General features: G+C 32.9%; 1 protein-coding gene across 1 annotated transcript; it reads right to left on the bottom strand.

Moving 5' to 3' along the window:
- Positions 1-443: 443 nt before the first annotated feature.
- On the bottom strand, positions 444-12493 carry LOC143059745 (uncharacterized). The gene is made up of 7 exons (XM_076233294.1): positions 12362-12493; positions 11151-11222; positions 10294-10480; positions 7110-7322; positions 4954-5018; positions 1897-2018; positions 444-569 (listed from the first exon to the last, which is right to left on the bottom strand). The coding sequence occupies exons 2-6, from the start codon at positions 11209-11211 to the stop codon at positions 1999-2001; spliced, it is 546 nt and encodes a 181-aa protein (XP_076089409.1). The 5' UTR covers positions 11212-11222; positions 12362-12493; the 3' UTR covers positions 444-569; positions 1897-1998.
- Between the last annotated feature and the right edge of the window lie 198 nt (positions 12494-12691).

Below are 12691 nucleotides of genomic sequence, written 5' to 3'. Positions count from 1 at the left end.
AACACTATTAACACGTTAGACAAATCAAATAATGAAGTATGTAAAGACAACTGCTTGTTTGCATTATAAAAATCCTCAAAATTAAAAACTTATATCTTAATCTACAATGTATCTAATCATGTTTTTATATAAAAATCGTTCTATTGCAGATGATATTACATATGAAATCAACTGTAAAATATATGTTTAAAGTTACAAGTATTTCGGGGCAAATGGTACGTACCAATTATATAATTAAATAGCAATCCATTGCGTTAAAAACACATTCAAGTGTTAAAAGAAAAGAAAATGCTGAATAACATACTAACTTGTTTCACTGTAAATAAATACACCATAAATTTGTTCTTTGTCTGTGTATGTGATATTCGCTGTAACTGTTGATGATACTGTGACCTTTAGTATTTGATTGCCATTTGAACAGTATATTATGTTATGATATGCATGTATGCCTCTATTTGTATTGGAAGTATTCGTCATGAAAACTTGTGATACGGCAGTTACTTTAACATCTGAAGACATCAAATCACCAGTTATATATTCCATCCAATAAATGTGTCCTTCATTAAAATCTGATATGAAAATTGTTTTATCAAAATTAATTTCAAGCATTCGCAAAAAAATGAACTTGTATCATTGTCTATGTTTATTAATTAAAGGTTACTAATTGTTATCTACATTTTTTAGTTGAAAGAATATATGTTGATCGTCCACAAGACAACGACTTTATTACATCTATTGGTGTGTGTATGTGTGTCACATGCTCTCATAAAGACTTATACCCTGAATTAAGCGATCATCTCAGAACATGAATCTATTATCACAAATATTGTTTTTTTTTTATTTTGGCGTTTTAACAACGCCACGCCAAACACCACTTTTTGACTATTTCGTTGCGACCAGTTTTTTTATTGGTGGAAGAAGCCGGAGTGCCCGTAAAAACAACCGACCTTTGATAGGCAAATTGACAATCCTAGTCAATTAGGAATTAGGTCGAGTGCACCCGCACCAGCGGGGTTCGAACTCCCAACAGCAATGTTGATCGGCTAGTGATCACAGTAGTAACTCCTTAAACAACTCGGGCAAATTCGGCCCCTAATGATAAAAAGGACGATTTTAATTTTGAAATTATAAATGTCTCATACCTTATCAGCAATATATCATTTTAACCTAAATATGAGATACATATTTCCCAACTAATTCGGCATTCACACGAGGTTGCAGTTGCTCTTCAGACTTTGTGAGCAATAACTAGTATCTGAGCATAAGGATAATAACTCATGGTTATGTTAAAATACACCTCGTCCTTTATCGAAATTAACTTCAAGATACCAAGACTTGTTTATTATTATTCAGTATCAACATAAAAGATTATACGTTATAGTCTTGAAGTATAGATTCTAGACACTGACGTTGTTTGTCATCATAATTATGTGTTATATAGCTTTGTATACCAGTCTTTTTATATTTTTAACATACATCAACATGTAATTGCACCTATTGCATGTCACATATGTGTAACCTTTGTGTTTATTGTCTATTTGTAAAAGTAATATGAGAAAATAACTTTCAAATTGTAAGCATGTTTACTCATTAAAAAGAATCACGTTTCGAACTTTATATTAAACAAAACTAGTTCTTTCCGGTGGTGGTATTTTTTGTAAAGCGTCTGCAAACGGCTTGGCACCGGTATCGTCAAGATAACTGTTTATCGCGTCTGCCAAGTGTATATGTTTTCACCTGTAAGCTGTTGATTTTAACCTTGATTAACAGAGAAACATTACCATTTGACTAATTTAAACACTTAACGTATCAAAGTGGTAGTAGTATTAGTAGAAAAAATAGGTGTTAAAAGTAATAATAGTGGAAGTCGCAGTAGTATTTAAATTATGATCATACCTATACTCAAACCAGATACTGTTTGTGTATGCACATCTGTAAAAGTCTGTTTTTCAGTCCCATTTATTCTTGCTCGCCGTATAACGTTGTGTGAGGTGTCAATTATACTGTAATATATCCATCTGTAATGTAAATGGTGAAATTACTTGGACATTTTCATGAAAGAGGAACATCTATATAAAGCAATTCTTACTTTTAAAAAATGCAAAACAAAAGATTTTTGATCCGAAATTTCTATCTATTAAGGCGGTATAAGACGTGTCACGGTACTTTTGTTATATTTTTTATTCCTATCAGGTTTTGTCTAATGCTTAGTCCGTTTATGTGGGTGTTACATTTTGATTTTGTGTCGTTGTTCTCCTCTTGTAATTAATGCGTTTCCCTGTTTTAGTTTGTTACCCCAATTTTGTTTTTTGTCCATAGATTTGATAGCTCATATTAGGTAGTTTGCCAAAATTTAATCAGAATACTTATTTGTTTTCTTTTGATTGGGAGACCTAAAAAATAACAATGCAAAGGTAAGTTGAAAGTTCGAGTCAGCCAAAACTATACAAAATATCTCGAAAAGGGGCGAAAGATACCCGAGGGACAATCGTTAAACTAACAAATCGAAAATAAACAGACAACGCCATGTCAAAAAAAATAAAAAGACAAACAGACAAATAATAGTACACAAGATAGAAAACTAAAGTCTAAGCAACAAGAACCCCACCAAAACCTGGGGGTGATCACAGGTGCTCCGGGGGGTTAGCAGATTCTGTTCCACATGTGGTACTCGCCGTGTTGCTCCTGTTATAACAAATCAGGTTAATAATAATACGAATGGAAATGGGACTGAATATTAAAATACGACTTTTTGATAGATATTCCTAAAGTAATGAACTAAGAGGAGTTCTTGCTTGGACACACACTCCATAATCTAGTATAATACAAGAGCATAAACCTGAAGCACGGGGAGGCACTCTACTGTTTCCACACGGCACTAAAAACAAACTGTGTAAGAAATAAAATGTAGAATGGAAAGGGGCATATGTCAACGCGACAACAACCCAACCTTAGAGCAGACAACATCTGAAGGCCACCATTGGACTTCACTGTAGCAAGAAACTTCCGCACCCGGAAGCGTCCTTCAGCTGGCCCCTAAACACATATGTATACTAGTTCAGTGATAATGGACGTCATACTTAACTCCAAATTACACACAAAAAACTTAAATAAAAATTACTACACGACTAACAAAAGCCAGATGCTTCTGACTTGGGACAACCGCAATTTCTGCAGGGTTGAACATGTTTTTTCAGATATCAACCCTCCCCTATACCTCTAGCCAATGTATGAAAAACAAACGCACAACAATACGCATAGTAAAACTCGGTTTGAGAGAAGTCTGAGTCAGTTGTCAGAATAAGATAAGATAAGATATGAAACTAAACAAAATAAACAAAACTGATTGAAAGCTGATAAAGTGTTTACGTATTTCTATAAAATCGGAATAGTTTAACTCGGTAGTTCATATTCGCGGACTGCAGTTACGACATAAAGAAAATATCATCTGTGAAACGGTTATGCCATAACACTCGACCATCTCCGTCTGTAGAATTAACATAGGGATAATTTCATCTTCACGATTTGGAACACTTGGTTTAATAGCTTCCTTGTGAGCATCAACCCTCTGTTAAGGAAATGATGATATGATTACAAGCCCGGGGATATCGTATCTATTCGGAGATAAATACGTATGATTTGTTGAATATTGTTATATTAATCGAAAAGGAGCTCAATGACTTATGAGTAATTTAATCTTATTTTCTTTTTTAACTATTGCTCATCCAACATAAAGTATCAATTTTAATTTCGTGATATTTTTAATTTCACCTAAGTTCATTCTTAAGTGAATTCATCTACATTTTATTATATACAGAGAAGATGACATACGTGTAGAATCTGTTTGGCTTTTGATTTTGTCTTCCTGCTTTCCATTGGCTGATGATTTAACCCTGGCGAATCGTTTTGAGCAGAACCTTTCTTTTAATATTAATCATTAAATCGTATTTCTCTAAAGTCGTAATAGAGATTTCCAATAAAATGACACACGCACGTAACTCGACGTACGGACGTAATGGGACGGGTCATTGCCAACCATAAATTTGATTGAATACGTCTCTCTAGTTTAAACAAAGTGTTCCAAGACTTTTGAAATCCCACACTTGAATGATCGTTCATATGTTGTTGTTTTTTTATTATGACGAAACATGATAGAAATAATGCATTTTGATTGATCACGTGGTTTTCCGGATTCTTGCTTTTATTTTACTGACATAAAATCATGTAACAAACGTTTCGTATACCTAGTATAAGTATCAAATTATCTTTGATTATTCAATATACTTTGCAGATGAACGCCCACTTATACGCTTTTCTGTCTTTCTTTATAGTGTACCAATCTTTTTATTACATTTGTTTCGGGGAAAACATTTAAAAGGATATTTTTCTGACAATTTCGAAAATATCGAAAGCAGATTTTTTCAGAATCTATCCTTAGAAAGGTTGAAAATTCATATTATTATCGCTTCCATTTACATTACAAACAAAAGTTGTTTTTTTTTTCATTTATTACACAATGCATTGATAAAGAAATCCCGCTATATGTAAAAGTTTTTTTTTTGAGAATTAAGTTGCGTTCGATTATGGATTGTAATGTATTCTTTATCGGATATGCTATTGGAGTCCAAATACAAAAGACAATTTCAGGGAATATATTTAATATCTCTTGACGTGAACTAACTAGGAGAATTTTATTAATTTATTGTTAAAGAACTAAAATGGGTGACTGAATTCATTTTAAAGGGGAAATACTCATTATATTAACGGAAATGTGTAAGGTAAGTAACATTGAACAACATAGCATAATAAGATTTTGTTATCGGATGCAAATCCAAGATGCATCATAAAATAGGAAGCTAGATACGGATATTTGTTTAAGTAACATACAAAGTGTAAATTGAAAACAACTGATCCGAACAAGGGGTCATAGCTGCGTTTTTTAAACGAACTTACTTTTGGTGAGCAAGGTTTTGAACAGACACGCAGCATTCCTACATTTTATGGAGTACTCTTCAACCCTATTTAATATAAACAAGACTTAATAAAGTTCTCCATGGTATTACATGTATCATCTATACATGCTGACAAAAGTTAAATTAATAAAGTAAGAAGACATAGTAGATCTTAAATTTAGTATCCCCTAATGTCATGAATGTGTAAAAAAAATCCAACATTTTAGAGGAGATCATACATATGATTTTGTCGATCAGGAACCTATCTTAATTTTAATACCGAATCAAATACTGAAAACTAGGCCTTTAAAAAGAAGTGTAATTGGAATCGTTTGATTAAATGCGCGCTAGAAATATATTTTAATGATAGAATTCCAACAATTCTGAATTTTCATAGGCAGTATGATTTTTCCATTGATTAAACACAGGTGAGACTTTAACTGCCAGGATTCAAATCATTTGCCTCACCAGAAATAAAATTCAAGTTACGCTACTGTCGACTTATTGACATTTGGCTGCTTAACGTCCAGTGGCAAATATTTTATGCACCATTAACGTGTAGAGAGCGAGACATTATATATAAAAGAGGCATCGGATTCAACTTCCGTATTCTGACCGGACGGGACTGCGTACATGTTCATCCCGCACATCTAACGGACTTCCAACATTGGCAATGGTTTCACTGCTAAACGGAACAAGACCAACAGTGACCATAGTTCTATTCCCTTGATATCTTTGAGAGGTTAGTGTCGAGAAGTTGCGAACAAAGAGACAGTTATTAAACGCCAACTATTTTAGAAAAACATAATTTAAGAAGATTGACATTATATTACACCTACGTTTGTACGGGCTCTTCCTGCCCATGCATCATATTAATTAAAGACAAGATATGTTATTAGAATTATCTGATTCAGTAATTATAATAAAGTGTAATCATAATTGTTCTATAGATGCGTCCTCATAAATTCATTTGTTAAAATTCTACGGAAAGGTGACACAGATTTATCAGTGATCTGATTTTTCTTTTGCCAAAGTAGCTTGAAATAATTATAGAATTATGCTAAAAAGAAAAAAGGACAAGTCGTATACACTTTTTACATTCCGGCGTGTTTGAACCTCTTCCCTTAATCTTATAGCTTAAAAATGTGAATATGATCACTCTTCATATTTCATTATTTTCATTTGTTCAAACTTAATTTTGATTTCTGAGCTTTTCGAATTCACAGTTTAAGAGATAAATATATGGGCCAATTGAAATAATAAAGTAATGATCGGTGTGTTTTATTACCGTTTACTGAACTAATTACTAGTTTTCTCTTTAATGTCGTTTTCTATGAAATTACTGCAAATTTAATAACAAAATATGTAAAAAAAAATAGTACATTGTGCTAGTTTTTTAAATAATATTTATTCCAACAAAGTGTGTGTATTCAACGAGTCAAAACTTCATACAGTTTATTGTCCCCTTCGCCAACCTTCACTGCATTAGGCCGAGATACGGTCAAATGTGTCGGTTATGTCGAGCAATGTCATTTTATTGGAAATCTTTACTGAGTCACAGAGCATACGAGTTTTGTGTCAAAGTGCGAAACTACACAAAGATGCAAGCAGTATTCATAGTAAAATACAGGGCGGTTTGTACGTTTTTTATCATTGTCATTATAAAAAGATGTATCATTAAGTACAATCGAAAAGCAATGTTGAAAGCAATTTTTCAAAACACTATTTCCATGTTAACTATTATTAAATGAAATGCCACACATAGATGTAAAATGCATGTCTTTTGTGAGGATGACACAATTAATATAAAAAAGAAGATGGGATATTATTGCCAATGAAACAACTTCCCTTGTTTCTTTGTTGTAATTGTTTTTCAAGAAATACACGCTCTTTTTATGGCCAAGAGATGTGTTTTTTAAGTGTTCACCACATGTTTTATGTTATTACAAGTAGAGAAAATATTACGGTCATTTCTTTAGAATTTGATTCTAAATTCTATTTTAAACCGGTGAATTCATGAAAAAACGTTGATGACGTCACGTTCACATGACAATATTATGTCTATGAGCTGATAAACAAACCAACGTCAGCCAATCAGAAGACGCGTTACATCCATAATTAAATTATTAAATTATAATTTTCTATATGTCGACATACCTGTTAATAACATCTAATGTTAAAGCAAACATTGGATAATCCTGTAATATTAACAATTGATTTGATCCATCCATGTTACACTGATAAAGCTTTCCTGTATATCGTTCTATCCAATACAAATGGCTGTATAATGGGTCAATTGCTATACCTATAGGGTTATTTGCCATTGTCACATTTTCTATCTGGTACGCATAGTTTGATGGATAACGAAATCTTAAAAAATAAAATCGCAAAAACAAATTGTTATCAGTATCGTTACTCGTTTATATATAATGAAAAAGTCTTAAAGGGTACAACATGACCAAAACAAGAGTAAAATCATGATCAAATATTTCGAATAACTTATATTAGATAGGTGCGACATCTACCAGAGTGACATTCATTCAAACTTATAAGTCGAAATAAACTGACTACGTCATGGTTAAAAAATACAACATAAAAAGACAGCGACTAAGCTTAAAGAACCCCTCTAAAACTGAGATGAGTTCATCAGCAGATCCTGCTTCACACGATACATCCATCGTGTTGCTCATGCAAGTTTAATTGCGTAGGTCACATTCTTGAAAAGGGGACATGATTGCAGTTATGACATTATATACATATACGGAATCATCTGTTAATCAGATGTTCCGAAATGGTCAACCAAATCGTGATGACATCCGTACAATTAACAAAATGAAGATTTCAACTTAACCATTTGGAACTATTATGAGCATCACACATCTCTCTATAAAATCATCATAGGAATGGGGCCGCTGTAATGTTGCTACATAGAAATCGGAAGTTCAAAACTTGAAAGATGAAATCATCTTTTGTCTTAGGGAGGGATAAATCCTACTTTGTAAAGGATCACTCTGATTCGAACAAAAAATTCTCTGAAACTGATATTATCAAGATGCTTGATTTCTTGATTGACAACATATTTGTTACGTTCGGAGGACGTGTTTTTCAACAGACTGTCGGCATTCCAATGGGAACAAACTGTGCCCCTCTACTTGCCGACTTGTTTCTTTATTATTATGAGGCTGACTTCATGCAGGAACTTCTTAGGAAGAAAGATAAGAAGTAAGCACTATCCTTTAACTCTACGTTTCGCTATATAGATAATGTTCTTTCACTAAATAATTCAAAATTTGGTGACTATGTGGAACGCATCTATCCAATCGAGCTAGAGATAAAGGATACTACATATACAGTTAAGTCGGCCTCATATCTTGACTTACATCTAGAAATTGACAATGAGGGTCGGTTGAAAACAAAACTTTACGACAAAAGAGATGATTTCAGCTTTCCAATTGTGAACTTTCCATTTCTAAGTAGCAACATTCCAGCAGCACCTGCATACCGGGTATATATCTCCCAATTGATACGATATTCCCGTGCTTGTATTTCCTATCATGATTTTCTTGATAGAGGTTTGCTGCTCACAAGGAAGCTATTAAACCAAGAGTTCCAAATGGTGAAGTTGAAATCATCCCTTCGTAAATTTTACGGACGCCATCACGAGTTGGTTGACCGTTATGGAATAACCGTATCACAAATGATATCGGATATGTTCCTTACGTCGTAACTACAACCCCCTTCCCTTTCCTGAATGAGACCTACCGAATTAGACTATTTACCGGATTTGTTATCACTTAAGTAACACGACGGGTGTCGCATGTGGAGCAGGATCTGCTCACCCTTCCGGAGCACCTGAGATCACCCCTAGTTTTTGGTGGGGTTCGTGTTGTTTATTCTTTAGTTTTCTATGTTGTGTCATGTGTACTATTGTTTTTCTGTTTGTCTTTTTCATTTTTAGCCATGGCGTTGTCAGTTTGTTTTAGATTTATGAGTTTGACTGTCCCTTTGGTATCTTTCGTCCCTCTTTTATTTTAAAGGTTTGCTTTTAACAGACCCTCATTGTAAATTTCTACATGTAAGTCAAGATATGAGGCCGAAATATTTGTATCTATTGTATCTTTTTGTTCTAACTACATTTCCTTTTCTCTTTTCAAGAATGACTTACCGAATAACACTATTTAACGGATTTGTAATAACATAAGCAACACGACGAGTGCCACATGAGGCGCAGGTTCTGCGTACCCTTCCAGTGCACCTGAGATCAACCCCAGATTTTTGTAGGGTTCGTGTCTTTAGTTTTCTATGTTGTGTCTGGTGTACTATAATTTGTCTGTTTGTCTTTTTTTATTTTTAAGCCATGACGTTGTCAGTTTGTTTTCGAACTGAGAGTTTGAATGTCCCTCTTATATATCATGTTTGATTGGATAGATATTCTAAATTAGTTAGATGTAAAATTAGGTTGATGTGTGGTAATCAAACTGAAATATTAACCGTGGTCGCTATACAAATTATAAGATTTTAATATGCTGATATTTTTTTTTCAGTATTGCTGTTTTTGAGGAGGAGTGAATTCCTTTAACGTGTGCGTGTGAGTCCGGTACTAAAATCTAAGTTACAGTAAAGTGTTGGTATGGACTTTTTTTTCAATAATGACTTCTAAGAAAAATGTTCTTTATTGTTTGTATCCAAAACCTTTCTCGGGTAAGTCTGTCGGCCATTAACCAACCGTCGTTTCGGCCTATGTCAGTGATGATAAGGTTTTTGAGATCAGACAATACATTGTAGGTGCCCAGGTTATCCACATTGACGATTTACGGGGAGGTAGAGCTTGCGGGTGTAGTCACTTCGATACTCATTCGTGTGTCTGTTGACTGACTAGAAACGCTGGACAGGATGTTGGTTTTTTTATCCCGATTTTTTCTGTCGCTTAATCGCTTAATGACTATTATTACAGCTGTATCATCATTTAAAGGATGAAACTCGTATATATGTACAATACTGTAACTTTGAGTTTCCGGATAGCAATTTAACTGTTTTAAAAAGTAAAATGAATTTCATTTTTTGAGAACTTTAAATAATTCACTATATTAATTATGTTATGTCGAAACCATAACCATCGTTCCTATTACATACCGAGGTTTTACAGCTTGAGAATATGTATGATACAGAACAAATATCTTGAACAACACGAATATGCATGTTAAATTAAAGGTGAAGATTTAAGAAAAGTTATTCAAACATGCATATAAACTTCAATACTTTAAATGCATAATACGGATAACGTATATTGATGTATCATTCATACCGTATTATTAAATACGTCTCAAATAGTTCGACATACCTTAATATGTCGTTTTTACTGTATCTTGGAAAATAAATATATCCATTTTTATAATCATAATCCATAGAATCAATTTCACTCTCTAGATTGGTCAAAAGATGTGTAACTGCCCTAGTCTGCATATTTACTTCTGTAACCTTACCAAGCGTTGAAACAATAAGTTTGAATTGAACACCTTCAATGTGAACTAAAAATATATTATATATAATTGCCACAACGCTTTACTCTCAAAATCATAACAAATATAAGTTGCATCATTACAGAAAAAAACATGGTTCTGATTTCTTCAAAACTGTGAACTTGTTTGTTTTTCATTTTCCTATGTATAATGGTATCCGTGTCCATTTACTACATGATACATACACGATATAAGAGTACACATTTAATAACGTTTATTGTGCGGGATATACAAGTACGAAGCAATATCCCGTCCGAATGGGGACGTTTAAGATGATTTACGTAGAAAAAACGCCACGCTTTTCTGTCGTATAGAAGCCTTGAAACAAACCTCTCAGTGGTTCTTGCGTGGCCTATTGCAACGCATATTTTTTTGCTAATCCAATTCACCCATAATTTCCGGTTACAGTCTACATAGTTAAAGAATCTTCATGTACATAGTGTAATTTTTTGTCATCCTTAACATTCGTGAATAAATTTGAGAAAATGTAAGATACGTTGATTCATTTCATGTTTTACTGGGTTTAATCGTTGTATTTTTACAATGTTTTAAAGAAGATTAAGTTTTTTCTTATTATGCCATTCTTTTCTTTTTCAACCGTATATATTTTTAGAATGTTTTCTGGTATTTTTTGCTAATAGATTGTAATATTTTTTTTGAAAGTGTTTCTACAACTTACCTTGTCCTATAAGGCAGAATAAAACAAACAATTCAGACAAAACCACTAATTTGCACTCCATGTTGAACTGATCTAAAAAAATCATAATTGTGTAACTCTTCAGCATTTAATAACAGTTTTATATACAATACATTACATTATGCAAACTTGATAAACGTAACTCATATCTCTTCGTCTATTTGTTATAAGTGAAATTGATTTCAATATTTTATTTGACTCATTGCACAGATCATCGTCAGATTTGGCACCGTACACCTCTTTTGAGAATTTATCTGTTTGAATTTTAATGTTAAAAAGAACTACAGTTATAGAAAGTATGAGGTAAAACTATCAATTACTTATATTGCGAACAAACAAAAAAAAAAAACAGTTAGGATTTTAACTTTCCAATATACAATACCTGGCATGCACACATTATTATTCATCCAAAGTTACAATAAACTAACTGCTGCAGCAATACCATATACGTATATTCTGATCCTGTAAGCAGTTAATGAATTTTGATTGTAGTGCTAGAGAAATATTACCAACAAAATGACTTTTCTCATTATACCCAACAATTGTATGTGTCAATTGTTGTCAGGAAATGCATGATGGAAAGTTTTTGAAACGATAGTTCAAACTGAATTGAACAAGGAACAGTCAGAAAACAGATATACCACCAATTCATCGAACGTAAAAAACATGGGTATTATATGACAAAAAAGACACTGTGAAATTAGGAATATTTAAATTACTCAAACATCTTAAAAATGAGAAAAGTAAACTAACAAAAATACTAGACACCAAAGATAATTGAAAACGATAAGTCACTTGAGACCTATCGAGTTATGAGACACACAGGCATGACAGACCAACCATTTTCCTTTATACAGGATAAGAGTGAACCCCACAAATGTATGGTTTTGTTCGATAATTTTCGGTCATGTTATGCATACAATTTTGTTTTACTGTCAAACAAAAATCAATCTCGCCACATTTTTGTCACTTTTTTAAGACGTTAATGTTGTTGCGTACGTGAGTTCATTAAACCTTGCTTCACACATGATGTCAGTGAACGTTGGTATGTGAAGGACACTTTATATAAAACGTCGTTAAGCACTTGAAGTCAAAGAAGGGTGTTATGAACACGAAGTCTTAGAACGTTGGTGTGTACTTAATGTCATAAAAAACACATTATCACCGAGGCGAAACTGTGTAAAGTTACTTACCTAGTCAAACTGCAAGAAACTTGTATTCCAGAATTTTTTTGTTAACAAGATTCTTTCACTATATGCATTAGTATCTCATAACTGCAAAATGTAAGTGTTTCCTTTGTCCACTTCAACGTTATGGTAGAAAACATTTCGATGTACTTCAATAGCTATGAAAGCCAGCTTTTTAAATTGGGCGATAATGAATAGGCGATTTTGTTATAAACATATTTAGAGTATAGTTATTTTGAACATATATAATTGTGTTCCAAAACGTATGATTGTTATTTGTTTTTACATGTTTTAAAAAGGGAAATTGAAAATAAATTATCCGGACCTATAGTTATG

This window comes from Mytilus galloprovincialis, chromosome 14, assembly GCF_965363235.1.
Source record: "Mytilus galloprovincialis chromosome 14, xbMytGall1.hap1.1, whole genome shotgun sequence".
In the NCBI taxonomy this organism is placed as follows: domain Eukaryota; kingdom Metazoa; phylum Mollusca; class Bivalvia; order Mytilida; family Mytilidae; genus Mytilus; species Mytilus galloprovincialis.
This window is presented reverse-complemented; position numbering and strand designations above follow the sequence as displayed.

Bases quoted from the DNA above. Each gene is read 5' to 3' on its own strand.
- LOC143059745 (XM_076233294.1), bottom strand. From the start codon at position 11,211: ATGGAGTGCAAATTAGTGGTTTTGTCTGAATTGTTTGTTTTATTCTGC. The intron at 7,323-10,293 runs GTATGTCGAACT...TTATTTTTTAAG, and splicing joins AGTAAAAACGACATATTAAG to ATTTCGTTATCCATCAAACT. The intron at 2,019-4,953 runs GTAAGTTCGTTT...TTTACATTACAG, and splicing joins CAAAACCTTGCTCACCAAAA to ATGGATATATTACAGTATAA.